General features: G+C 40.8%; 1 protein-coding gene and 1 long non-coding RNA gene across 5 annotated transcripts in view; one reads left to right on the forward strand and one right to left on the reverse strand.

Annotated features, from left to right (window-relative positions):
* ARMH3 (armadillo like helical domain containing 3) overlaps positions 1–26,545 on the forward strand; it is a 127,021-nt gene that overhangs the window by 1,296 nt on the left and 99,180 nt on the right. For 2 of the 4 annotated variants that reach the window (XM_081007069.1, XM_081007067.1), the window contains exons 2-13: positions 6,115–6,226; positions 6,672–6,728; positions 6,871–7,017; positions 7,481–7,588; positions 9,385–9,477; positions 10,580–10,654; positions 11,196–11,282; positions 21,144–21,200; positions 23,908–23,951; positions 24,597–24,657; positions 24,903–24,949; positions 26,129–26,204. In XM_081007069.1, the coding sequence (XP_080863195.1) occupies positions 6,125–6,226; positions 6,672–6,728; positions 6,871–7,017; positions 7,481–7,588; positions 9,385–9,477; positions 10,580–10,654; positions 11,196–11,282; positions 21,144–21,200; positions 23,908–23,951; positions 24,597–24,657; positions 24,903–24,949; positions 26,129–26,204 (954 nt within the window). In that variant the 5' untranslated portion in view covers positions 6,115–6,124. Of the gene's footprint in view, positions 1–2,601; positions 2,718–6,114; positions 6,227–6,671; positions 6,729–6,870; positions 7,018–7,480; positions 7,589–9,384; positions 9,478–10,579; positions 10,655–11,195; positions 11,283–21,143; positions 21,201–23,907; positions 23,952–24,596; positions 24,658–24,902; positions 24,950–26,128; positions 26,205–26,545 lie in introns of those variants that run through there. The other 2 variants (XM_081007066.1, XM_081007068.1) reach the window with 2 other exon arrangements.
* Positions 1,807–26,243, reverse strand: LOC308477960. Its single transcript, XR_013986769.1, has 3 exons — positions 26,116–26,243; positions 5,722–5,797; positions 1,807–2,642 (listed from the first exon to the last, which is right to left on the reverse strand). It is a non-coding gene; the product is annotated as an uncharacterized lncRNA (long non-coding RNA).

The raw sequence follows: 26,545 nt of genomic DNA on the forward strand, positions 1-26,545 counted from the left end.
GTTTTATGCATTTCCTGCTTTAGTCATCTCCCCCCACTCCTCTTTTCTGTTGTTAAGCTCTTTCCCCTTCCTGCACCCCTGTTGCAGTAGTATGGAAGAGGGAAGAGCTCTCATTTGGGGGCAGGTGAAGTGTCTTGTTCTACTGTTGCCCACACGCTTAAGCTTCCACGTGGTTCCCTGCCCTCATAATTGGGACCAGTGTGCTCTTTCTTCTCTTGTTTCCACATATTTTGATAAAAGATTGGCTTCCCTGCCCCAAATCTTGTTTCTGTATGGGGTCCATTCTTCATAGATCACGTAATACAGAGTCGATTCCCAGCTGTTGGAGATGACTAAATTAATATTCTTCAAGGGTGGATTCCCTTCTTTTCTTAGCCTTCCAGGGTATACCTATGGGCACAGTGAAGACTGTTAATTGGTTCGTAGGAGTTGGCTCCTATGTTTATAGCTTATACCATCACAGTGCATGTATGCACTTTGTTATGTGTTCACAGGAAAGCTGAGTGATTATAGCAGCTGGGTGCACAAGAAAGTGTACACATGCATTACAATACATATGTGTTGTCCACTTTCTTTGATGATCTATGTATTTGTTAACTCCCACACAGAAGTAGCTCCGTGTTGGGGTTTTGCAATGTCTGAAGCTGCTCCAAGTGTGCTTGCACATGTTAATAAAATCAAACAACTTCTCAGAAATATTGCAATCTGCATGTGCCACTTGTATTCATTTTAAAATATACCTGTCTTTTGATTTCTTTGGTCTATAGTTTTTTTGGGTCACACATAACCAAGTGAGGGAACCTAAAATTGAAATGGTGAACACTTGCTTAACAGCAAGGCATATGTTTTAAAAATGACTTATAAAATACCTTATGCATTTCCCCATTTCATAAAGCAAATGCTTTGAAGTAAAAGAGAAGCTGCAGAACTTAAAACCACAGTTGATGTGGTATTCATGATGACCCTTTTCTTTATGCATGAAAGTAGCCATAAGGGAAATAGGAAAATGCACATGGGGTTACAGCTAGGTAACTATGGCTTCCCTCCTCCAGCAGGCCATTCCCTTTCTACACACACACCATTTCTGCCCTCCTTTTCACAAACAATATTCTGTGGTTACTGAGAATTTTCTGCCCTTATTGGCGGTTTTTGTTTTTAAATTGTTTTATATCTGCAACCCTTGGAGTTCCCTTGAATGATCTAATTCTTCTCTCATATTTCTCTGTGTTCTTGTTACTTTTCCTGGCATTCCCCACTTGATTTCACTATTAGTAATTTCATCATCATCTTGTGCCTCCACTCGATGCAACCCCTTATATCCCATCATAATGAGTATCTGTTCACATAATCCCAACACTGTGCTTTGAAAGTGTATTAGCATTTATTCAAAGGTAACAGATTCCATGGTTTACATTTTGTGGTAACTCTGACACAGATTAGAAGATTTCCTCATGGTTTTTATTTCTGTAACAACTTCTCATTGAAGCTTTGTTTAAATAATTAACATTTGTACATAATGAAGGGGAGCTGAAGCTGTAAGAGCACAGTTAACTTAAAAGACAATCTGCATTCATGCCTAAGTAGGAATTTGGACCCATACCTCTCTAGTTCAAGAGGTAACATTGCCCACCAGCTCACATTCCAATAGCAAAATTTGATTAGAGGTTTGTGTCCCAGTGTTGATGGTTAGTTTATTATAATTGAGATTGATTGGCCTGGAGAATGGTCTGAAAGTCCCTGGCACACTTTTGCCACAAGTACGAAGCAGAATTGGCTCTATCAGGAAAGAGTAGACAGACTACAGACTTGGCAAATATTCTTTGTTCTTTATTAGAGTCCCAATATCTATTAACCAGAGCCAGGAGCAAAAGACATACAGTTATAATTAAAGAAGAGGGTGCCTCTGAGTACATTCTGAGCCCAGGAATTGGTTTTCAGTACCATAACTGAATTATGCTCACAACCCTTTCACCGAAAAGTGCATTCCCGGTTAGCGTTCTTCATTTCTGCAGCCTAATTTAGGTGTGAAAAGTCATCTTGTTGCTATTTTTAAACAACTGGGAGTCAGGAATGCTTGCTGATTTATTGCAAATTGTCTAGAGATCTATCAGTAGATTCCAGTCTACACTCTTCCCACCCCTGCTATAAGGGGTGGATTCTTGGGAATCCTTTGTAAGCTGTTCAGAGGCTCTGATGTAGAGGGACATCTTATATTATGCTTCTAAATATCATAAATAAAACTGCATATTTGTGACTGATATGTCTAACTCGTAATGGGTTACCGTCTGTTTGTCTGCCGTTCTCTAGAAGTAGTTGTGGTTGGTTATGCCAGCAGTGTCTATTTTATTTTTCCTTCTCTAATTCTTCTCCTTTCTCATTTTGCTTCTGTATTTTCCCTCTCTGTGTTAGTAAGATCAGTCGGTTGGGTGTTTTTGTGGTGGAGGGATCTGAAACACGTGAGCTAAAGTTGCTGGGCAGTGAATCAAGTCATTGTCAGGCAGGTTTTAACCTGAGAGTTGGAACATGGCAGGACAGCAGGGGTTCTTGCATTGCAAACTTGATCTTATTGTATTCTTTTCTCCCTTTCTCTTTGTATTACAGAAGTAGTAGCTGCTTCACATGGGGACTTCTTAGACACTGAGCTGTACAAAAGAAGATCAAAATTGTAAGTGCTGATTCTAAGGAAGGTACTTGTATCACACCTGTAACTAACTTCGGTAAGATGCTTTGCTTTCTCGGGATAAGAAGTTTGAAATTCAAAAGTGGCTACTTCATTACTTCAGCTGTAGGTTTCAGGATAATAAAATAATGTTACCCCCCACTGGCTGTGGAGTGTGTTTGCAACTTAATATGAGGCAGTTGGAGTCTATATTGCTTACACACAAGTGGTTTCCTTAGTTCCAATTAGTTCTAGGTGTGCAAATGTATTCCTGGATGTGGGGTCGCAAGAGGCTTAATTTATAGGCACTGAGGCCATTCTGAGGTTATTGTGGGCTTAATTTTGTTCCCTTGTAGATCAGTTTTAAACTCTGGCAGTAGAAAGAAATGAGCTTGCCTCTGAATATCATTTGCCGGGAATGGGAGAGTGCTGTTGCAGGCATGCCTTGCCTAGGGGCTTCCCTTTGGCATCTGGTTGGCTACTGAGACCAGAATGGTGGACAAGATAAGCTCAGCAGAGTTCTTCTTACGTAGTTTCAGTCATGGGATGAGACTGCAAGTTATGACAGGGAAACATTGCACTGTAAAATATTATGTTTAGAACAGAAAATTCTATTTCTAGAAATATTTCAGTTTCACCATATAATTGTATGGTGCCATAGAGTATTTCCTGATTTTAATGTCATCTCTGCAAAAGTCAATGTTTAATCTCGCTTCTTCTTTTTTAGTCTTTCTGCATAATATGAGATAAGGAGAAATTAATGTATCTGGCAGCAGCTGTGTATGTAGCTGCTCTGTGTCATGCCCTGTTGCTCTGTTGCCTCTTTTCTTCTCTGCCTGTTACAGCAGGCCGAAGGGGCTGGAGAAAGCAGAGGGGTGGTGATGCAGGAACACAGCAGCTGCGTACTCTGGCATTGCTTCAGTGGGTTTCAGTCTGTGGTGGCAGACATTACTTTGGGTCTGGTCTCTGGCTGTCAACGGTGACTAGAGAGAGAAGTTGGAGAGGTTCACAACCAGGGCATAACAATATCCTTCTCCTGTTTGTTGGTAGCACTTAGGGCATTATTTGAAAATCGGAATCTGTCTGACTATAATTCTCCCTGCCCTGTCCCACCCTTGGGTATTGCATACTACCCGGTCAAGCTTTTAAAAAAGTTGCTCTGCATTGGGATGCTGGAGGAATGCTATAACCAATTCCACCTATTGATCTCTCTTGCTCAGCCCCTTGGTGGACCCTCAGATGTTGAAGACTTTGGGGATGCATTTCAGTGTGCTAGAATTATGATGCTGTGTTTGTTTGGAAACATGGTAATAGCTTGTTGAAATAAGCAGCTACTTTTCTAAAACTGAAGAAGAATGAAGGTCTGTACCAGTGATTTCTGTAGATCACGAGACCAAAAAAGCCCTTGAAGTTTTAGAATGAGAGGGTATTTGTACTTTTTGTTAACAGCTTTCCACATGTTACTTTGGATTCTCTAACGTAGGCAGCTATAAGAGAGAAGAGACAGTCTTAATTGTTGCCTCTAGCAAATTCCCATATGCATGTGTACTCTGTCTAGTTTAGGACAGCCTGTGTCCCAGTTCTAGCCTTGTTGAAAGTGTGAACTTATCTGCATGATTGTGTTACCTGTCTGTAGCTTCTTTGCTCTCACTTTACAAAGGGATGTAGAATATTTTGCTTTCCTGGGCACCCAACACAAGAACTGAAATCTGTTATTCCTGACTAGGTGTACAAGGATGTTCTTTAACCACATGAAATAACTTTGAACCAGAAGTATGGCTTGTTGTTTTAGTAGTGGTGACATGGTGTGATTAGTTGTATTCCCGGTAGACTACTTGGAGTATATGGACATAAGTGTGTCCTATTGATCTTGCTCCGACTTTATGATTTTTGTCGCAAAAATCTTTGAGTCTGACAAACACAATGTTGTGCTACTGGTAGCGCCTTCCTACAACTTTCTGGGTCGTATTCAACCAACTTGTATTCAGAGTAGACCCCTTGAAATTAGTGACCATGGCTAACTTAGGTCCATTAACTTCAATGCATCTACTCGGAATAAAAGTTAATTGAATACAACACAGAAAATTACAAGAAGGTGATGCCAGTAGTGCATTGCACTACCTGCTAGAGATTGGCATTGTGTTCCAAAGGTAACAATGGTGCATGTTTCTGCACCTGCCCCTTTAGACCAGACAAATGTGTGGAAGAAATGTCCTGCTATATGACCTGCTTCATATGCCTGATGTTTGCAGAAGATAAATCTCTGTGTGGTAGGCTGAAGCTAATATATGTCAGTCACTGGAAATGCTCATGAAGGAGAAAGTTGTGGTATTTTCTCTCTATTGTAAGCAGTTGAAATGAGGAGCTCTTTAGGCGTTGCAGATGTGCTACCATGTTTGTGCTGCTCTGTGCATTATTTATTGTGCCTAAATGGAACTGCCATATGCCCCAGCTTCTGCTTTACCTCTATAAGTCTATGTCAGCACAGATGCTAGTTGCTTTAAATCCAGTAATCCTAGTATTGGGGTGAGGGCTGGTAGTTTACCCCAGGAAAGGAGACTTTTGCAATGTGTATGTAGGCTATGGGATTGTAGGGCAGTGTGACACTTTCTTTGTGACTTCTTGCTCACAAGAGGAAAGCAAACTTTTCAATAATGGTAGAGAATAGTTGTTGAATAGAAAATATTCCTTTGGGCCAATTCCTATGTTAAACAAAGGTGTGCTTATCATCATTTGTACATGTTTAGAATTTCAGTCAATGCTAACTGCCTGGAGCATGTATCTACATAATATATTTCTAAATGTGTATCTGTGGCTTGTGTGCACTGCATTTTTATATTAACAGGTACAGATTTTTGTGTGTATAAGATTGGTGTGAAGTTGTGTTGCAGGATTCCTAATTTAGCAGGACTTCTGATACAACTATAGTGCTCAGTAGACCAATTTCTACTTTCTTAGGTGCTAAATTTATACTTCCTGCTTGGGGTTTCCTGTTTGGGACTCTGACTTAGCCAGATATTTGTTGGATTACTTTTGACAAGACTTTCTCTCCAGTTCCTCACATTTTTAAATGAATCTGTAATCTTCCATTCTCCACACTTTCGCTTTCTGTCCAGAATACCTGATGTGAAATGATTCCTGCAGCAGGTATAAGAAGAAAACCATTGCATATAAAAAAACCATGTGCAAATCTATTTTGTATTATGCACATTTGGACAAATGTACACTTCCATTTTATTAAACTTATTTTTTGTACTTTTTCTCCTATGTAGAAAAAATATGTGTGAAGCAGCCCAGAGGAAATTAAGATGGTTGTAATGTAGTTAATAGCTATAAAGTGCCTTGTAAGCTCTAAATTTTTTTAAAAGCAGAGCATAACCTGGAAATGTGTGAATGCTGTGGAAATTAATCGTGAGAGAGCTTCTCTGAAATGTGGCATGTCTCTCTATCCATAGATTGTAAGCCATGGCGCAAGCTGAGAAGAAAGGCGGATTGCTCCGGAAATCTTCAGCTAGTAAGAAACCCTTGAAAGAGAAGGTTGTGCTAATGTATGATGAGATCTTTACGGTAAGGATTGGACTTTGCTCTCCTCATTGTGGCATTTTGTTCAGCTGCAGGATACATTTTACTATGCTGAAGTAGTCCCATTGGGAAGTGTAAGGCAGGTTGCCCTGGAGCTGTGCCTTATTGCATTATCTCTGGTTTCCTCTCTTAGTTTAGTATTAGTAGTATCTAGTATTAAGAATGAGAAGGGGAATGCAGTGAATCCTGCCTCTGGGTATGCTTTTACTTTGCTGCTTTGAGGTGAGTATATCTGTACAGCAGGAGATTTCCTCATTTAGAATTACCTCTGCAGGCTCTACCATTGATAAACTGCGGAAGAATATATGGTGTGTCTCAGGGCCCATTTCTGCATGCTGTTTCCTGTTTTCCTGGTTATAATATTGCTATAAGGACATCCATATTTTGTATCCACAGTGGCCATTGTAACAGGAATTACGTTCTCTTTCAGACAGAGGATCCCAGTAAATGCAGTCCTCGGTTTTGGGAGGAGCTCTTCCTCATGAAGGTAATATAGCAAAGATCAAAAACATCCACTGTCTTCTAATCATCTCTTCATGTTTACTCATCTATGTAGCAATTTTCCACCTTTAGCCATGTCCTTAGTGACTCCATGAATTGGCTTTTCCCTTTTCCCTTTGTCTTGACAGGTGAACTTGGAGTACCTGGAAGGGAAGCTGGAGTCTCTAGATGGCGAAGAGCTGATGAAGATAAAAGATAATATTAACTGTTTGTTCCAGCGCTGCATCCGGGCTTTGGGAGAAGAACATCCTATCAGAGTGGTCAATGCATTACAGGTGCTGTACTGTACATTTTGTGTCTCCAGTGGAGCTAAACCCAGGAACAGGCAGCTAATGACAGTTGTATCAGTGTTGATGAAGGAAAGAGTCCACTTCCCATTAAGATTGACTAAGATACATGTCAGTTCAGTGTGCTAGACCAAAAATCCCCTCTGTTAGCATTTATATAATAATAAAATGGTTTCTCTTCTTTGCTACTTTGTTGGCAGTCAGGAGAGTAATTGAGACTGAATCTATGTAAGCATATTTCAAGTTCCAAAACAGGCAAGCATACTAAAAATGCAGCCTGCATGGACATGGAAGAGAGTGAAGACTATGTAATATGAATCTGCTGTGTTTACTAAATCAAAGTAAACATCTTCCCAAAATACAGCTGTAAGGGTCTAGGGCATATAATAATAGGCTCTTGGTGCACTGAAAGCTTTCTCACAGTTCTAGTGTTTTTCTCTTTCCGACACAGACGCTGTGTGCACTGATCCGTGGAGTTCATCAGAAGAACAAATCCACATCTGGCTTTGACATCATCAACATGTTAATGGGTTTTGACAAGGCTGAACTGTGTATGAAGGTGAGGGCTAGCTAGAGTGCAATAAAAGAAAGTGCTGCAGGTGAGGGTTAGGGAGACTGCAATAAGAGGCAATGGTGTGCTTGTGGAAGAGACATGTTAATCCATTGTTAAATATATTGGTTACAGTGTCTCCCATAGTATTAAAAGGTCTTGTCCAAGGTATGGACAGTCTCATGTCAAATATAGTTGATATCTGCATGCAACCTCATGTGTTGCTTATATTTCTGCTAGCTTTCTTTGTCCTTTTGAGTACTGGTAACAGAGAAGAAACAATGGCATATAGTGCTTTTTGCAGAATTGATGTGTTGACTTTTAGACACTGTATAAATATCTATAATGAGGCTGTGATTTGCAACTAGAGGGCAAAAATAGAAATCCTTTAAAATGCTTCATAACTAAATGTATCACAGCTGGGTTTTCTTTTGTGTGTGGGGAATTAGCTCCATAAGGAAGCAAGGCTAATTACAGTATAATAGCACCTTGCTTGAGAATTACAGCATAATCAGATCAGTGCAAGGAAGCCCCACTCAAGGATACTTCGTGCAAGCACTGGCACTTCACTCTCAGGCTACTCTGTGCATCCATCTGGGCGTACATTTTTATTTCCTTTTGTGAAATCAGCTGAGATTCTGAGGGAACAAAATTGTGTGTCACAATCCACACTGTGGTTTTGATTTGATGAAGCACAGTTTTAGGCAGAACTGTTGCTTTAATTTGTTGTGGTTATCTCCCTTGGGAAATATATACTTGGTAATATTTATGTTTTAGATGATGGGAAAGAATACCTTTTAGAGAATACCTTCTAGAGATGAAAGTAATTAAACAGATTTATTTATTAAAGACATTTGTATACAAATCCCCCCATGAAAAACGCTAGGCAGCTAACAACAAAATCAAAATACGATTTAGCAAAATAAAATATAAGTTACGAAAAGTTAAGAATTTTAAAACACCAAGACCAGCGGCAGAGTAGAAGTTATTCCAAAGTATCAGATGAAAACAAATATAGTAAAAGTGCAGTCTACAAAGAAAGAACATTCTTTAAATGGAAAGCTTTTATTAGCTTTTGTAAAGCCATTACAGAGGGGACCAGACATAATAGTATGTATGCAAGACAGCTTCATTTAGACCAGAGATGGAGAACCTGTGGTCCTCCAGATGTTGGACTGCAACTTCCATCACCTCTTACCTTAGCCATGCTGGCTGAGGCTGATGGGCATTTGAAGTCAACCATATTCAGAGAGCCAAAGGTTCCTCATTCTTGACCTAGTATTTTACTAACATAGATCCTTCCCATCAAGGATCATGATTAAACTCTGTGGGGAAGGGCCATAGCTCAGTGGCAGAGCATCTGCCTTGCATGCAGAAGGTCCTAAATTCAATCCCTGACATATCCAGGTAGGGCTAGGAATGTTCCCTGCCTGAAGTCCTGGAGAGCCATTGCTAGTCAGCGTAGACCAGGGGTAGTCAACCTTTTTATACCTACTGCTCACTAATGCATCTTTCTTGATGTTAAAATTTCCTTACTGCCCACCAGTGCTCGATGGAAGGAGGTTTCAGCTTGTGCCGTAGAACCCCCTACCGCTCTCCTAGAATCCTGAAATGCCCACTAGTGGGCAGTAGGGGCCAGGTTGACAACCCTTGGTGTAGACAAGACTGAGCTAGATGGGCCTGTAGTCTCACTCAGGCTAAAGCAGCGTCCTATGTTCCTAGTACTGTATCGGGTACAGCGTCCGTGTGGGGGTTGTGAGAAGTAATGGATATGCTGTGGTTCATAGTAACTTTTCCCCCTCTAGAATCTGATGGAGAGTCTGGATGCTCTGCTATGTGCAGAAGGCTCTGAAAGTCTCAAGAATTTGTGCCTGAAGCTATTACTCTGTTTGGTGACTGTAAGTAATAGACAATAGAGAGTCAACTATAAAAAGCATGCACTTTCAAAACTTGGAAATTGTTATTTGTGAATTAGCAAGGAATTCTTAATTTCTAAGGCAGAGGAACTTTCAATTCCAGCTGATCAGTATTCCTGTTATAGAGATGACTGCTGTCTAAATTACAGTCTTGGATATAAGTATTGAGTTAGTACATTTAATGTGAAGCCTCTTTTCCTGTCACAGGCAGGGATGTACTCTTATGTGTAGACCCTGTTTTAAGATTGTTCAGCGTATGCATCTCATGGAGGGAAGTTTGATACCCTTAATTATTTTAGGGAAGATTTACTAATTTACAGAGAGTTTTGTTGCTGATATCTACCTGTGAGAAATTGGTTTCTTTTTTGTTGCAAGTTTGTATTGTTTTTCTTTCTTTACAAATGTCTATCTTGTCTATCCTATCCTACAACTTTTCCCAATAGCTAATAATAAGGAAAATCACCCTGAGGGCAGGGTGAGAGGTAGGCCAACCCATAATTAATGCAAGTATGTGAGCTTCTGTACCTCAAGCACATCCCTAAAGCTCTGCCAAGTAAAGTGTTAAGTTTCAAGAGTCTCCAGCCTAAGTCCTATTTTCTAACAGAGATTTTCAGCTTCCCTTTATCCAGAGCTCAATGGTAGGAATGTAGCAAGAAGCATTGTGATGAATCTTCTGGTGTTGGAAATACTGATTTTATTACTAGCAATATTTAGAAAGCACCCATAAGGATAGAAGATAGCCCAGAACAAAATGGTTCAGGGGAAATTATATAAGTGATAAGATAGCATTAATATTGTACTAAGTAAAATCATTAAAGTGTATACCAAAATCAGTAACCTCACTGTAGCCCTAGTACATATGCCTAGAACCCACAAAGAATGGGCTTCATTACACAGAATATGGGAGAGTTTCAGTAATTGAGAGCACTGCTTCTTGAAACAGGAGACAACAAAAATACTGTGGAGTGGTGGGTGCAGTTCAGTAATTTTGCAAGGGTAGTAGTAGATAAGAGCATGTTTTAAGTGTGTTGTCATTTCCAGAAGCTTCTTTAAAACAACAACCGCCCTTTGATTCTCAATTCAGGTGACAGATAACATCAGTCAAAACACAATTCTGGAGTATGTGATGATTAACAGCATCTTTGAAGCTATCTTACAGGTAAGTTCCACCCCCCCCCTAAAAAACCCCAACAAATCTCTGGGCAGTTAAATTTTCCATACTGCATAGCTATAAATAGTACAGTTCCTGTGATGTTGCTTAAATGGAAACTTAAGATGAATGCCAAGTAGCATGTTAATGTCTCTCTTGCTTTAGTCTTTCTGTTTTTGTTTTGGTCAGTGGATACATTTTAGAAGATTTCATTCAGATATTTTATAAATTTGGCACTGTGAACCTAATTCTCTAATAAGCTATGACAAGTAATTTTTTTTAGTGCAGTCAGCTTAAGTCCGTACCCAGCTATTCATTCCCTTCAAATGTGCTGATTCTCTTCAAGGTAAAATGTTCGTTTCAATTTGCTCCATACAAATGGGGGTTGTCATGGCCTTTTTAAAGTTGTATAGGTTCATTTTGGAAACAGACTTTGGGTCTGTTTGCCTGTTGTTTATCTACATCTTTTCAGTTCAGGTGTCTAGAATCACTTTGTTCTTTGCAGCATAGAACCGTAGTTAATCTAAGTTACTCCTTTTCTTGATTTTAGATCCTCTCCAGTCTCCCCAGTCGCAGGGAACATGGTTATGAAGCTGTTGTCCTGCTTGCCTTATTAGTAAACTACAGAAAATATGAGGTGAGTAATTCATGTGGAAAACGTGTACCATATCCCTAGGGCACGCGTGTCCAAAGTCTGAATGAATTTTATTTTTTTGGTCACAGACCAGTTCCAGCTCACATACAATATCAAGGAAGTCATAAAACACAATAGGAATACATTTGAATTTGCAATTAGGTATAACAGGGACAATACAGATATAGCAACAGTTTAAAAATATATAAATTAAAACTTAGTTATTAACATATAACCTAAAATTATCATTTAAGGCCTTAATCATTATGATAGCACAGCTTGTTCTCTAAGTTTTATGACAATTGCACAGAATTTGGCCACCCTTAACGTGATCTCAGGATCCTTGTCCTCTACCAGGGATTTTAGACATTGAAGTTCGGAATCATTTGGAGATTTTTGCATAGCAGGGGTAATAAATACTGAGCTTATATCCCTGTAGAAACGGCAGCGTAACAAGGCAGGAGAGACAGTTTCTACCTCCATCAAGCTGCAGGGGCAGACTCGTTCCGAGTATGGTTTACCCTCGAATCTGTCCTGCAATAAGGCAGATGGCAGCACGTTGAATCTTGCGAGGGTAAATGACTGTCTGTATTTAGGTGTTTGTAATTTTGACAAATAATTTGCTGGGGTAAATCCTCTCCCATTATCTTTTATTGCTGGGTGTTTATTCATCTCGCTCACGTGGCATTGCAGTTCCACATCCCAAATTCGTTGGCGGATTATTGCTCTAGCTTTCTCATAACCTACAGCTATCAGGGCCTGTGGGGAAAACCCCAAGCCTCTTAGCTTTTCATGCAGTGTAGCTTTCCATTTGGATTGGTAGGAATCCAGTAGGGTTAAGGGTGCCAACCCAACAGGGGAAAAGATAAGTTTTAACCAATAATGGATCTTCAGATTCCATATCTGAGCGCCAACAGGGATTGCCCATCCTCCAGGTGGACAGCTGTGTTAGACACACAAGAAGGGATCCCTAGCAGGCAGTGATAGAACTTAGTTTGGAATGATTCTAAGGGAGCAAGGTTTAAGAAGCTGCAGATCTGAGAGCCATATGTCAGTTGTTTTAATATTTTTGCAGCAAAGACCTGGGAGGCTGCCGGAATATATTGGCCCCCTTTTCCGTAGAAAAACGTTATAATAGCTTTGGTAGATCTTTGGGCATTTACAATAGTATTTTTAACCTGATAATGCCACCGGCCCTTTTCCTGGAAGGTTAAACCCAGGTATTTAAAAGATGATACCTGTTCAATAGGTTGATTGTCAATTCTCCATTTGTGTCTCATTCTTTTTTTAGAGAACACCATAACTTTCGATTTGCTATAGTTAATTGTTAATTGTTTGGCATTACAATAGACAGTGAGAGATATTAGAAGTTTTCTTAGGCCTACACAGGAGAAGGAAATTAGAACTGCATCATCCACATATAAGAGAACCGGGAGGATGTACTAGCCAATTTAGGGGGGTGTGCATTTTCTTTCTCCATGTTTCCTACTAAGGAGTTAATATAGAAGTTGAATAAAGTAGGCTCAAGGACACAGCCTTGTTTAACACCACAGTAGGTTTGGATTTCCTTGGATAAATGGCCCTTTCAGTCACACCTAACCCGGACCCGAGTGTTTTCGTATAAACTGCGGATGAGACACAGTTTGAGGTGCTTAGTTTTTCCCAAAGCCTATCTCGCGATATTAAATCCGGCCTGACGGTCAATTTAATCCAGTCCCTGTGGCAGTTTATTTCCTGGGATAAGATCCCCAAAAAAGCTCAACAACTTTACAACTTTGGTCAGCCCTCCCTCACACATGTTCACTTCATCAAATCTGGCCCTCTTAGAAAAAAGTTTGGGCACCCCTGGCCTAGGGGTTTACAAAGTTTGTTTGGCTTTAGTTGTCAATTAAAAAATGGTGGTTGCCAGGACTCTGTCCCTTCTCCAAGGGGCAGATTCCTGCCCTTGAAAGCATCATGCACGGCCAGGAACAATTTCCACTCTCCTAGGGTGGCAGATTGTTTCTGCAATTGTGCTGCATTCCCACTATGCTCCAAGTGCCTTGAAAGTGCATTGTGAAAAGGAGCCCCATTTGTTTTCTCCAACTTCTTTGTTCCTGGGAAACAGAATAGCTGCAGGACAGTCCCTGCAATCTCTCTCTTGTGGGTTTCAAGCTGGAGTGGAGTTCTGGGACTTTTTCTCCTGAGGTGCCTCAGAAATACAACGAAATAAGCAGCAGCCTTTCTCTCAACCTTGTAGTAAGAGAGGTAGGTGGGGATTGTCGGCACAGTTGCACTCTAGTTACAAGGTTGGGAGGAAAGCTGGTAGTTGTTGCACTCACCAGGTGAGGATAGTGAGTGGAATTATCGACTCTTGTCCTGGTGTGCTAGAATGTGAGCTAGAGCATGTTGAAAAATTGTGTCCTGCTTGCATCCAGATGAAAAGTTTTGTACTGTATCCATTTTAGTAGTATCTCTGTGTTTCCAGTGTACTTTGTGTATGTGTTTAGAAATAATCCTACAGTTCTTTGCTTATAAGTACAAGGAAAGCTGTTCTATAAAGTACATATTTTTAGTATGGGAACAACTGTGGTGTTTGCAAACTTCTGACCCTTCTTCAAAAAGTGGGAGTTTCTAGTTTAGGTTTTTAGACCCCATAATGTGTATGATTTGGCAGCTAACTGGGTAGCCTGTTGGACTATTAACACCCTTGATAGAATTGATGGCCATGTGATCAGTGGATGACCTGGTATGTTACGTAGCACACAGTTCCTTGAGGGGATAGTGCGCATGTGTTTCTGATGCTTTCCAATTACTTGTTATTTTCTCCAGTTTGCATGAGGCACAGTATTTTTATTATGGCTTCTATCATTTTGCCTAGTCTGCAGGATTTGATCTCACTGTTATCTAATAGATGCTGAAATCCATAATTTCTGGATGTGGAAACAAGATGTATCAGGTGGTTTCATATTTCTGTAGTCCTTTTGGGATGTTAGTGCATACTTCAGTCAGAAACACAGAAACAATGCTAATAGCATTCCCAAATCTAAAAGCAAACTTAGGTCAGTGGAAATATCCTCAGAGAAAGAAAAGGTTATTGTTTTGCTGCTATTAGATGAGGGTCACTGGAGTAGTCTGTTTCAGATAAAGTCATTTGGAAGTCCCTCCTGGGGAAAATAGGCTTGCATAAGGCTTAATTTTTCTCCTAGGGGTTGTCTTGGCTTTGCATTACAGCTGAGAGAATTTATATGTATGTGGTGCTGTATAAAGCAGTTAGTATGATTTGAGAAAATAGTAGATTTTTTTCTGGTCAGTCTGGAGAGACATTAGAATTGCATGTATTTGTGTCATGCCTCCAACATTGCAAATCTTCTGTTGGAGGGTGTGGGGGATTTTCCTGTTTTTTATGTAAGCTGTGAGAGTCTTTTCATTTCAATCACACTGTTGCTGATCATACTCTTTTTTCCCCCAGAGCCTCGTGGGCTGCTAAATTGTTCCATTAAGTTAAGGAAATCTAATTGCATTGAGAGCGTATTCGTTGCTTATGACTTTAATGCTTGTCTATTAAAAAAAAAAAAACCCTCTAGTGTTGCTTACAAAAACATGGTTTTAAATATGCTTCAAGATTAGCAGAATATTTGCTGATGTCTTTATTTCTTATCCAGGTTCACCTTATTTATTTATTTTTTTTTTTTGCAAAATCATTAATCTGATTTATAGACAGTGCTCCTACCAGCATAGAATTTCAGTCCATTGCCCTGATTACTACCTCCAGTGGCTTTCTTTATTCCCAGGTGACTCCATGAACTGCAGCAGTTTAGCAGTGGGTAGGGCTTTTCTAAATCTATGGATTCATTTCCTCTCTAGTTCCAACACCTAAGCATAAAGCTTTCTGGAAGCATAAAAACAAGTACTGCTGTCTGTTGAATCCTAAGGCAGAACATATAAATCTCTATAAATACGTGTATGTTTAAAGTGAAAAACAATATAATAGAATGAAACAAACACTTCTCTATAATCTGGATATGGCATGTTAAGACTAGGCATGAATCAAATTATCCTCCTTTTGCGATCTCTGAAACAGCGGTGGAGAACAGGATCTGATTGGGCAGGTGGGGGTTGAGATTGCTTTCTCCCCCGCCCTCATGGGCCACGTTTGACAGGTGGCTGGAGCCACCCATCGGCCAGTCACTTTCCCCTCAGGAATCTTATGACTTTAATGTCCCTTTCAAAGGGCAATCTTGCTCAGTACTTTGCATAGGGGTTTGCAGGCACTGTGGGTCAACTGATTGGTGGTGTTTGAAACCTCCTTTTGGAGCCAGATTTTTCACTGTCCCATGCTTGACGCCATATACGGCAGGTATAGGGCAGGTGGCTGTGGCTTGGTCTGCAGGCAGGAGGTTACCCACCCCTGCTGTAACAAAGTCTGTTCAGCTTGTTTTGTGGAAGGTCTCATTTCAAACCCCACCCAGACTGTGTTTTGCAGCGCTAACCATAATGCAGAACCCAGGCCATGGTTTGAACTTTAAAAATTATACAGGCAAGCTGCTTCTGTACAGCCAATCCTCCAGTCCTTGACTGCAGTGGCTTCTGAAGGTGGAACCATGGCCATAACTAGTTCAAAACCCATAGTTTGACAATTTTAACACCTCATGGTACCATACTTAAGCTTTCCAGTGTGATATCAGAATTGGTCTAAGGCATAGTAATCAGAATGGCAGTCAATTTTAGATCATGATTTCTTTCAGAATCTCATAAATCGTGATATTCTAGTGAGGGAAATGTTGAAGATGTGTGCATATAGGCAGTTAGGTTTTAGAAAATTAAGTATCCCACAATTGTATACATGTCTGTATGTATGCATGACTCCCATATAAGCTGGTGTAGGCTTTGCAGCCTTAGCCTGGTTTCATGTTGTGCTCCCCACTCCTGCCTACAAGCAATAAGAAAATCCAGATTTGGCAGGGTGTGTATTGGGGAAAGGAGGGAATGGAAGCTCCTTACTATGGTTTGGTAATCAGAACAAAGCACGTTTGTTAAACTGATACACTTACATAATTTCCATTAGTCTCTTTTTATTCAGTTATAGCTATAGAAGGCCTTAAGTTCAATCCCTGGCATCTCCTGGTAGCACTTGGAAGGACACCTGTCTAAAATTTTGGTGAGCCACTGCCAGTCAGTGTAAACAGAACTGAGCTACATGGGACAATGGGCATCTTCCTATGTTCCTTGAGCTATGTTCCTAGATGCTGTTTTAAAAGTCTGGGGAAATAAAAAAAAGTATTTACGTAATGTAAAATATGTGCAGAGTTTACCTTCCTGGCAGGTACATTCCAAAGATGGGAAAAGGCTTCTGAAGAAGGCAGTCATAAGCTAGTCCCCAGGTCCTAAGCTGTACAGGGGTTTAATAGTAAGCACCAATACTGAAGGCACCAAGTAAATCCAGTCAGCTAATGTGAAGTGACAGCCATCTTGAAATTACCTGCTCATGTGATTTAATATGAAGTAAAACTAATTGCTTTTTTGTTGAACCTTATTTGTGACAGTTTGGTTACTTTTATTGTTTGGAATCTTATTATTATTACTACTATTATAATATTTTTATTTATACCTTGCCTTTTTCATTGTTGGGACTCAAGGCACTTTACAGATAAAAAGTAGGAACTGCTAAAAAAGAAGAATCAATCACTAACATACTATCATTAAAATATAATTAGACCTTGATAGTATTAAAACTATCTACATCTATGAAATCTGATTAAAATTTTCATGATAACAATATGTACACTGCATGTAACTGAGTAAACCTTTAACATTACAGTGGTACCTCGAGTTACAAATGCCTCAGGTTACAAATGCTTCAGGTTACAAACTCCACTAACCTGGAAGAGTTACCTCGAGTTGAGAACTTTGCCCCAGGATGAGAATGGAAATGGTGTGCCAGCGGCGCAGCGGCAGCAAGAGGCCCCATTAGCGAAAGCATGCCTCTAGTTAAGAACAGTTTCAGGTTAAGAACAGACCTCCGGAACGAATTAAGTTCGTAACTAGAGGTACCACTGTATTTAAGCTCATGTCCTTAAAAAAAAAATAACCCATGTTGCCAGTTTTAAAATGTTAATATGCTAGCTCATACAAAAATGCCAAGTTGATTTAAGATAGCTAAATAGTGATATCGTTTAATCACTGCAGTTACTGCAATACAAGCACCACCAGGTGGCGGAATTAGCCAAATGCTTCTGGTGAGAACTGGGGGTGAGAGGCTGAGCCCCTGTTCTGGTTAACTCTGTAGCTGCACAAAATGCAATGTGCTTGAAGTTCCACTTCTAGTCCTATAAATCCATGACCATCACAAAAAAACACAGCGGTGACCGGACCCAAAGTTGGTTAGCTTGGGCAAGGTAGTAGCCATCTGTCCCTTCATACCATATCCTGTGGAGATCACTTCAGAAACCTTGCAGTGCCTTTTCTCTTTTAGAGGAATTTCTAAAGTCAGGAATGGGATGATTGTGTGCTGAGAACTGTACAAGAGCCTAACTAACATTCATAGCTGTGGAACTGAAGGACAACCAAGATTCACCAGAGAACTGGGTAAAGTCGTTCCAAAAAAATAACTGTGTTTTGCCATAAGTAAAGGAAGACGCGGAACAAGGTGTTGACTGTTCTTGTAGAAAGCTTAGGCCTTGGGGGTATTAGAGACCTCACGGATACGATCTCCTAGCTGTGGCAGGCCCTTGCACCCAAAGTGGTAATGGGAAATTATGGTGCAGGACCAAATAGCCCTTTTAGGTGAAACAAAGCTCTGTTTATCTTAGTGTCTTCAAAGCTATCTCCTCATCTAATCAAGGTAATTATGTAGAAAGGTCAAAGGCCTTGAGTACATTGAACAGTCGTAAAGATTGTGTAAAAGAAAAGATCTGAAAGTGCAGAGGCCTGGGGGCAAAGCTATTCTGTTTATTAATTCTGCCCTGGGAGATGAAAAGGTTGTTTTTTTAAATGATTATACACCAAATAAGTGAACAGGTTCAGCTGCATATTGTTAATCTGTTGCTGCAGATAGCAGTGCCATGTTTGGAATATACATTCAGGAAGCACACTTTCCACAGATTAGGGTGTTGTTGTTTGGAGAGCCAGTGTGGTGTAGTGGTTAAGAGCAGTGGACTCGTAATCTGGGGAACCGGGTTCGCGTCTCCGCTCCTCCACCTGCAGCTGCTGGGTGACCTTGGGCCAGTCACACTTCTCTGAAGTCTCTCAGCCCCACTCACCTCACAGAGTGTTTGTTGTGGGGGAGGAAGGGAAAGGAGAATGTTAGCCGCTTTGAGACTCCTTAGGGTAGTGATAAAGCGGGATATCAAATCCAAACTCTTCTTCTTCTTCTTTTGTTCTCCCCCCTTTCCTAAGTTTAAATTTGTGAGAAATGTTCTCATCCCTCCCTCCATTTTAAGTGTTTTTGTGATGCAGAGCTGGGGGCATTATGCTATTCTGGGGTTTATGTTACAAGATACCAGTCTGTATTAGCCCTTTTTTCTTCTTTTAAAAACACTTTTCTACCTTTCCTCATGGATTAGACATGACTCATGTGGGACTGAGTTGGAGTTAGGCAAGAGTTAAGTTTTTCCAAACTGCAAAGTATTGCAACCAAGAAATCCAGGAAAAGAGGAGGAAGAGAATCAACAGAGAAAATAAAACACACATAGCCAGGAAGGCAGGTGCACTCCCTCTTCAGCACTTACATTCTTGATCTATTAGAGCCGAAACCCTACTGACCGTGATAAATAACAACCAAATCCTCTTGAGTATGTGCAGTTTCTCATTTAAAATGTACTTAACTCATGGCACCATCATGACTACAGGAATAGCATTGTGTTTCCTTCTGCTGCCCTGGTGCTAAGCGCTTTTACTTGTGAGAAAACATCATTTATATTTTTAAAGTAAAAGTACAGTCATACCTCGGGTTACAGAGGCTTCAGGTTGCTCACCGGAATGGGTTACTTCTGGGTTTCGGCGGTCGTGCATGCACAGAAGCGTTGAATTGCGACCCACACGTGTGCAGACACGGTGCTGCAGGTTGCGATCACTGCAGGTTGCAAATGTGCCTCCCGCACGGATCACGTTTGCAACCCGAGTGTCCACTGTACTAAACTGAACATCTGTAATGTTGTGCATAGATTGGAAACTGTGTGTCTGGTTCAGTGGTGGTGTGATCCTGACATTACTAGGGTGGTTCTGAGTTGCTTTTATGCATGGCTGAAGAAAAGACACTTGAAATGTGCCAAGGCAGTCATATTTAAGGGGAGGGTCTTCACTTCAAGGATGCCAATAATAATTATTTTTTAATCGTTTCACAAAATGCCCAGTGTCTTGACTTCTGCCCTTTGAACTGCTCCTGAGTGAAGAAAGCCTTTGGTTCATACACGAGGATTTCAAAAAGGTCTGAAAGATGTCAGTTATTTGGGGTCTTGGATGTTGCTTTTCCTCCAGTCAATGACCCTCAGAGTGGCTTACAAAAGATTGAACATATTTAAATTTGTGTGTACATATGTGTAAAGAAAATTCCATTTTTTTTAGTCTTGCTGTGTTGTATCAGCTGTCAGAACACACAGATATGAAGTAGGTAAAGCTTTTCCTATACACACTTAGTAGGAACAAGTGTTGTTGAATTCATTGAGACTTTCTTCTGAGAGGATATGCATAGGGTGTACTGTCAGACGTCTTTTTTCTGGTTCTAGCTGTCTTACCTATTCCTCCCTTAGTCTGCTGAATTTAGCTTGTCTCTCTGCTAGCTTTTGGTAATTCCTGTCCTTGTGTCTGATAAAGTAGGTAAAGGTAAAGGGTTCCCTGACCATTAGGTCCAGTCGTGGCCGACTCTGGGGCTGCGGCGCTCATCTCGCTTTATTGGCCGAGGCAGCCGGTGTACAGCTTCCGGGTCATGTGGCCAGCATGACTAAGCTGCTTCTGGTGAACCAGAGCAGCGCACGGTAACGCCGTTTACCTTCCCGCCGGAGCGGTACCTATTTATCTACTTGCACTTTGATGTGCTTTCGAACTGCTAGGTTGGCAGGAGCAGGGACCGAGCAACAGGAGCTCACCCCGTCGTGGGGATTCGAACCGCCGACCTTCTGATCGGCAAGTCCTAGGCTCTGTGGCTTAACCCACAGCGCCACCTGCGTCCCTGATAAAGTAGGTACTTGCCTCCAAAAGGCTCATAGTGCACTGAATTTATCTGTCCTTAAGATGACAGATGCTTCTCTGTATTTTGCGTTACCATCCTGTAATGGCAATTTTTCTTGAATTGTTGCTTTTCCCTTCCCAGTATTTGGCTCCGTTTAGGCACTGATAATAATCACTGAACTAAACCAAAGCTGTGAGCATAAGGTTGTTGTTAATGGGATTGCAATTCCTTTGGTCCCAGATGTTTCAGTCTGTGCTGGTCTATCTCTCATATATGAACCAGTCTGTGCTAGACACTCCCCATAATGAGTGCTGCATGGTGGGTATGTATGTATGAGACATGGGTAGCTCTTTATTTAGAACGCTGTTCAACCAGGAGCATAGAAAACTGCTATACTGATGGACACTGGCACTAGATGGATACAGTATTGAATATATTGGCTTGTTTACTGTTTCCCTAACCATTGAAATAATGAAGGCTAATGTGTAAAATGTGACCATGACTCTCAGTATCTTGGGGGGGGGGGCTCTCATTTGTATGTGAGGCTACTGCACTGAAAGGAGGAGTGGACCTAGAGTCTCGTGGTTTAAATTGACAGGCACGTGTGTCCCCTGGCATCATAAGACGGGCAAGACCTTTGCATGAAGCTGTGTTGGCTTTGCTGAGTCACTAAGCTAACCCATGATAACCCATGACTTTCCTTCTTCCCACTACAGTCTGTGAATCCTTATATAGTGAAGCTGTCCATCATAGATGATGAGGCCACCCTCAATGTGAGTATGATGGATTAAGTGCTGTGAGTATTGCACGCTATCCAGAGGACTAGGAATACAACAAGGAGCTGAACTGAATTAATTTTTTTTTAAATCCCAAGACATTTTCAGAAGCTCTGATTTCTGTGGATCATGACTGTAATAATAATAATAATAATAATAATAATTTATTATTTATACCCCGCCCATCTGGCTGGGTTTCCCCAGCCACTCTGGGCGGCTTCCAAAAGAATATTAAAATACAATGATACATCAAACATTAAAAGCTTCCCTAAACAGGGCTGCCTTCAGATGTCTTCTAAAAGTCTGGTAGTTGTTGTTCTCTTTGACATCTGGTGGGAGGGCGTTCCACAGGGAGGGCGCCACTACCGAGAAGGCCCTCTGCCTGGTTCCCTGTAGTATTCCACAATGTGTGAGAGAGGAATAAATCTATGATATACGTAATGCAATAAAATATTTAATGAAGAAACAAAATGGGATCTGCAGCAATGTGAAGCCTCCACATGTTTTTCATGCCAAAGGGTATAGTCCTAATTTGGGGACATAGCTTTTGCCTCCACCTATAGAACCGGTAATACAGAATTTTAGTTCCATTATTTTCATACCTTTCTTCCAGAGTACCCAAGGCAGCATAGATAGATAATACTTTATTCGGCTATAAACCCACAAGGTAAAACAAATCAATAGATAAAAATCAATAGATAAAATCAATAGCATTTTACAATCTAAAATATCAACTAAAATATTTCAACGCATAATCTCTAAATGTACCGTGTTATGGCCTTGAAGATAAAGATGGTGCATAGAGTTTACTGAATTTTTAATAGTCATGCAGCATTCCATGAAGTCTTTTATATGACAGAACTGAGATCAGGAATCTAGCAACCTGTAAAGTTCTATAAGAGTCAATGTCCTGGAGTAGATAAGCTAGATGTAATTCAGGTGGTTTAGCAGCAATTTCCAGAATGATTGAACTCAGGATCCTTGATCGGGGAACATTGTATAAGGGGCAATTAAACAAGATATGATAAAGGGATTCTATCGATTTGTTGTCACATGCGCACAAAACAGAGATTTTACCATTAGAAAATCTATTGCTCAGCACATTTGAGGGGAACACATTAAATCTGGCTCTAACAAATGCGAATCTATGCGACGCAGCCGATAAAGTAGACAGATATCGAGGTATCTGGGACATAGATGTAATGCCCTGATATATCGGGGAACATGTACCTCCACCTGTGGTAAGATTTTGTTGTAAATCTACCTCCTCCAGTCTTTGTTTGATGACCTTTTTAGCTGTAATTAGATCTAAATTAAGTATATCGGAAGGAGAGATTCCATAAGACAACAGTTTGGAATGGATTTTTGTTGCCCATGGGCTGGTGAATTCATCTCTCCAAAGGCACTGAATAAGATGGTAGTTTGGCAATTTATGCCAAAGGGACAGCCAATAATTAAAGGCATGTCTCCACATCAGAATCTCAAGGGAGGGGGTCTTAAGTTCTAAGCGAATGGCAGAGTTGCTTACACAGGAGGGTAGTTTCAAAAGGCGTCTTAGAAAAAGATTTTGCAATGTCACCAGAGGCAAGAGGTTTACAAAGGCGCCCCATAAAGGGACCGCATAGGCCATAGTTGCAACCACTTTTGCACTATAAACTTTTAAGGCGGATGGAACATGCATAGCCCCCTCAGTAAAGAAGAAGCATAGTAGAGCGTAGATAAGGGCTTTCACCTTGTTTTGTAAATATGTGATATGCGCTTTCCATCCCATATTATACTGGAAGTAAATTCCTAGATATTGAAATTTGTAAACTTGTTCAATTGGCTTCCCCTCAAGTTCCCATCTATACAGTTTACGACTCCTGGAAAAAATTAGGACTTTAGATTTGGAATGGTTAATAGTAAGTAAATTTGTTTGGCAATATGATGCAAAAATCTTAAGGGCCCTCCTCAAACCGATTCGAGAATAAGAGAGGATCACCGCATCGTCAGCGTACAATAATAAGGGGCAGCGATAGTCTGCAAGCCTGGGTGCATGAATGGAGGTTTGGGCCTCAGCTAGGGGCGTCCTCATGTCACTAATATAAAGGTTAAAAAGATAGGGGGCAAGGATACACCCTTGTCGTACCCCCTTGTTTATTGGAACTGAGTTTGTGAGATCGCCCTCAGGTGTTAACCTCACCCTAGCGGCCGTCCCTTCATGTAATTTAATCAATAGCCACAACAGCCTTTTTTCTATGCCCCACTTTGCCAGTTTTTCCCATAACAGCTCTCTAGAGATACTGTCAAAAGCCGTCAAGGCAGCATACATAGCTCTCTTCCCACCATAATTTTATACCTTCAGCAACCTGTAAAATAAATTAAGTCCGGGGGGAGGGGAGTGCCGTTGCCCCCCAAGTGAGCTTCAAGGTTGCATAGTGATTTGAACCTGGGCCTTCCAGTTCTAATCTGATATTCTTAGCACAACAAAAGACTGGCTTACTTGAAATGAGTTTTACATGCAGAGGGACATGCAGATATGACCTTGTCAGATAATGACAGAAGCCTGACCCCTGTAGCTTATATGGATATAGTGCTATAAATTATTGGGGGTAATTTGGAGAACAAGCTTTTGGGGGGCAAAGGGCTCTGTCTCTGCTCTGCACTTGCTGTGCGGCTGTAATCTGTAGGGAGTAGAACTCAACATCTTGCTCTGTTTTTACAGGGAATGGGTCTTGTAGTTGCTCAGGCTTTATCAGAATACAACCGGTAAGTCAAGTTAAGGCATATCTTTTTTTTACAGCAGCAAAAGGAGTTAACATCCCCTTCTGAGAAAACTTGCTGATGTGCCTGTCAGCTGCTTGCTTCGGCTGCCTGAAAATGTCTAGATCTTTGAGACGTTGTATTCCTGCTGTCATTCCAATCAGTAAATCTGTTTTTGGCCTTGCGTAGTAGAGGTTTGGTTTCACAGGGGAACTGCCAGGATTGCATTTACTTTCTTCTTCCTTTAATTGCCATTGGCTGTACCTTTTTGTGAACTGTCTGTAACATCTTCTGCTCCCCCAACTGATAGAAGGCTAAGTGAATTGCTGTGTATTGCTTCTGACAGAAAATCTATTTTGGTTATAGGACTTTTGAAATAAACAAATATCTAACCATATAGAAATGAGTAGAGTGGATCACCTTTGTTATTCACCTCATCTAATGTCCACATATGAGCTCTGATGTGGGATCAGTTACTTAGAATAATAGAATTGTAGAGTTGGAAGGCACCCTTTGAAAATAGGAAGTGGGCGAAAGCTGACTATTCCTCTTTTCTTTAAATACTGTTAAGAATTTGAGTCAAATCTTTCTTGCACACATAGGTTGGCAGCATCATGGCTTGATCTATCTGTTGCTGTCCTCTTTTTTTAGGCAGTATAAAGACAAGGAAGAAGAACACCAGAGTGGTTTTTTCTCAGCCTTGACCAACATGGTAAGGGGTGTGTGTGTGTGTGTGTGTGTTTGTTTGTGTTGTCAGTGTTTGCTGTGCCAGGGGCCCAGTCCAATGCTTGTAAAAGAAAATGAAAATGACTTTCTTATATATGCTACATTAGGCTATGACTCTGATTCCCCTGAAAATATGTAGTGTCCATTTTACTTTAAGAATTGTGTGCCTGCTCAGCTTGAGGGAAAATTTCTATAGGTGCTAATGCTGTGCAATATTGCTTGTTTCCACAGGTGGGCAGCATGTTCATAGCTGATGCAGATGAGAAAATCTCCGTTCAGTAAGTGCACCCAGCAGATAGCAATTTGCTGCTTTGATTGAGGAGTATAAAATGCTATCCATTGCTGACATTTAACTTAAAAATATAAGGCAAGAGAAATTTAACTCTAGCTCAGCAGCCAGTACTAGAGATGGCAGCAGGCAGTCTGGTACATGAGTGAATTAGCAGAAGCTTTAGTCAGATGGTTAGGGTATAACATTTCTATTCTTACGCACTGAAACTGGAATGGAAATGGGGGCAAATAGGAAGGAGGAGTTACCATACATGGCATTTGGATAACCATGTTTTTGAGCAGATACAAGTAAATTATTTGACACTGATGACCACATCAGAAATTTTGCCACAGTCAAGCAAACAAAAACATTGTTGATGCCTGCAACCTTCTGGGGCCATACCTACCCTATGTGCTTAAAGTTGACCAGTTGGTTGTAGATGCTATGATCTTTCATTTGTTCTTAATATTCCTTCCTTCTTATTTGTGGCTGGGGATAACTAGAGCAGGGTGCTATATATGTGAAGTGCAATAAATAAATGTTAAGTGCTGCAATAAATTGGGGTGGACGACTACATTTGTATACAGTAAAAGTTGCCTTCTATCAATACATATGGGGTATGTGTAGATTTTTGCTAGGTGTCTAGTGGGTTTGGAAGTCCTGGGCGGGGGGGGGGGGGTACCTTGCAAGGACCCAGCTTTTTTTTCTTTTTAAAATAATTTTTATTAAAGATTTCTTAGATTACAAAAATACATTTTTTCAAGTTGTGTTTTCTACAGATCAGTTACATTTGTTGTGAAACATTAGTGTTGCATGCAGTATTAGACTGGGAAGAAAAGAGGGGGAGGGAGGAATGGTGTGTGGTGTGGGGTGGCGATGCTTCTATTATTCTACTTAGTGTATGTGTGGGGTTTTGTGTCAGCGTCACATGTGTGGGTTCTCTTTCTATTCGCTTGTTATGCTTCCTTGGTAGTAAGAGAGGTTGGTTGTCTTTGGTTGGCTGTAGTGAGATTTGTTTATGTGTGAGAGGGTGGGTTTTTGAGGGACCCAGCTTTCTAATATAAATATGCCTTTGTTTGTCAGTCTGGGTATCCAAAATTGCTGGGTAGTAAGGGCGGGGGAAGTGACCCATTATTTTACACTCATTTACTGCAGCCCATCTTTTTCTCTTACCTTTTTTTTGTAGAACCAATGAGGCTATCCTTTTGGCTCTTTATGAAGCTGTTCACTTGAACCGAAACTTCATCACTGTGTTGGCACAGGTGGGATGAAATTCCTTTTTCTGCAGCTGAGGATTGGAATGCAAACTAAAATAGCTTCAGCATGCTGGAGATAGCTGTGCCAATGGACCTTGGAGCTCTTCCTGCCTTTTGTCAGATGTGGTGTTCTGCCACAATCGTTTGTTCACTTGGTGGTCTGCCACAAGAAGCAGGCTTTCTTCTGAATTTGATGGCTTAGGGAACAAATGCACAATGCTTATTTGTTTCTTTCTGTTACCCCACCCCCCCAATCTGAGTACTGTATGGACTCCGAGCCCTGAGGGTGAGATTCAGACTAGTTTATTACTGAAATGATCCTGAAGCAAGATGTGATAGGTCCCTGG

Source organism: Podarcis pityusensis (assembly GCF_964106645.2).
Source record: "Podarcis pityusensis genome assembly, chromosome: 5".
Lineage (NCBI taxonomy): Eukaryota > Metazoa > Chordata > Lepidosauria > Squamata > Lacertidae > Podarcis > Podarcis pityusensis.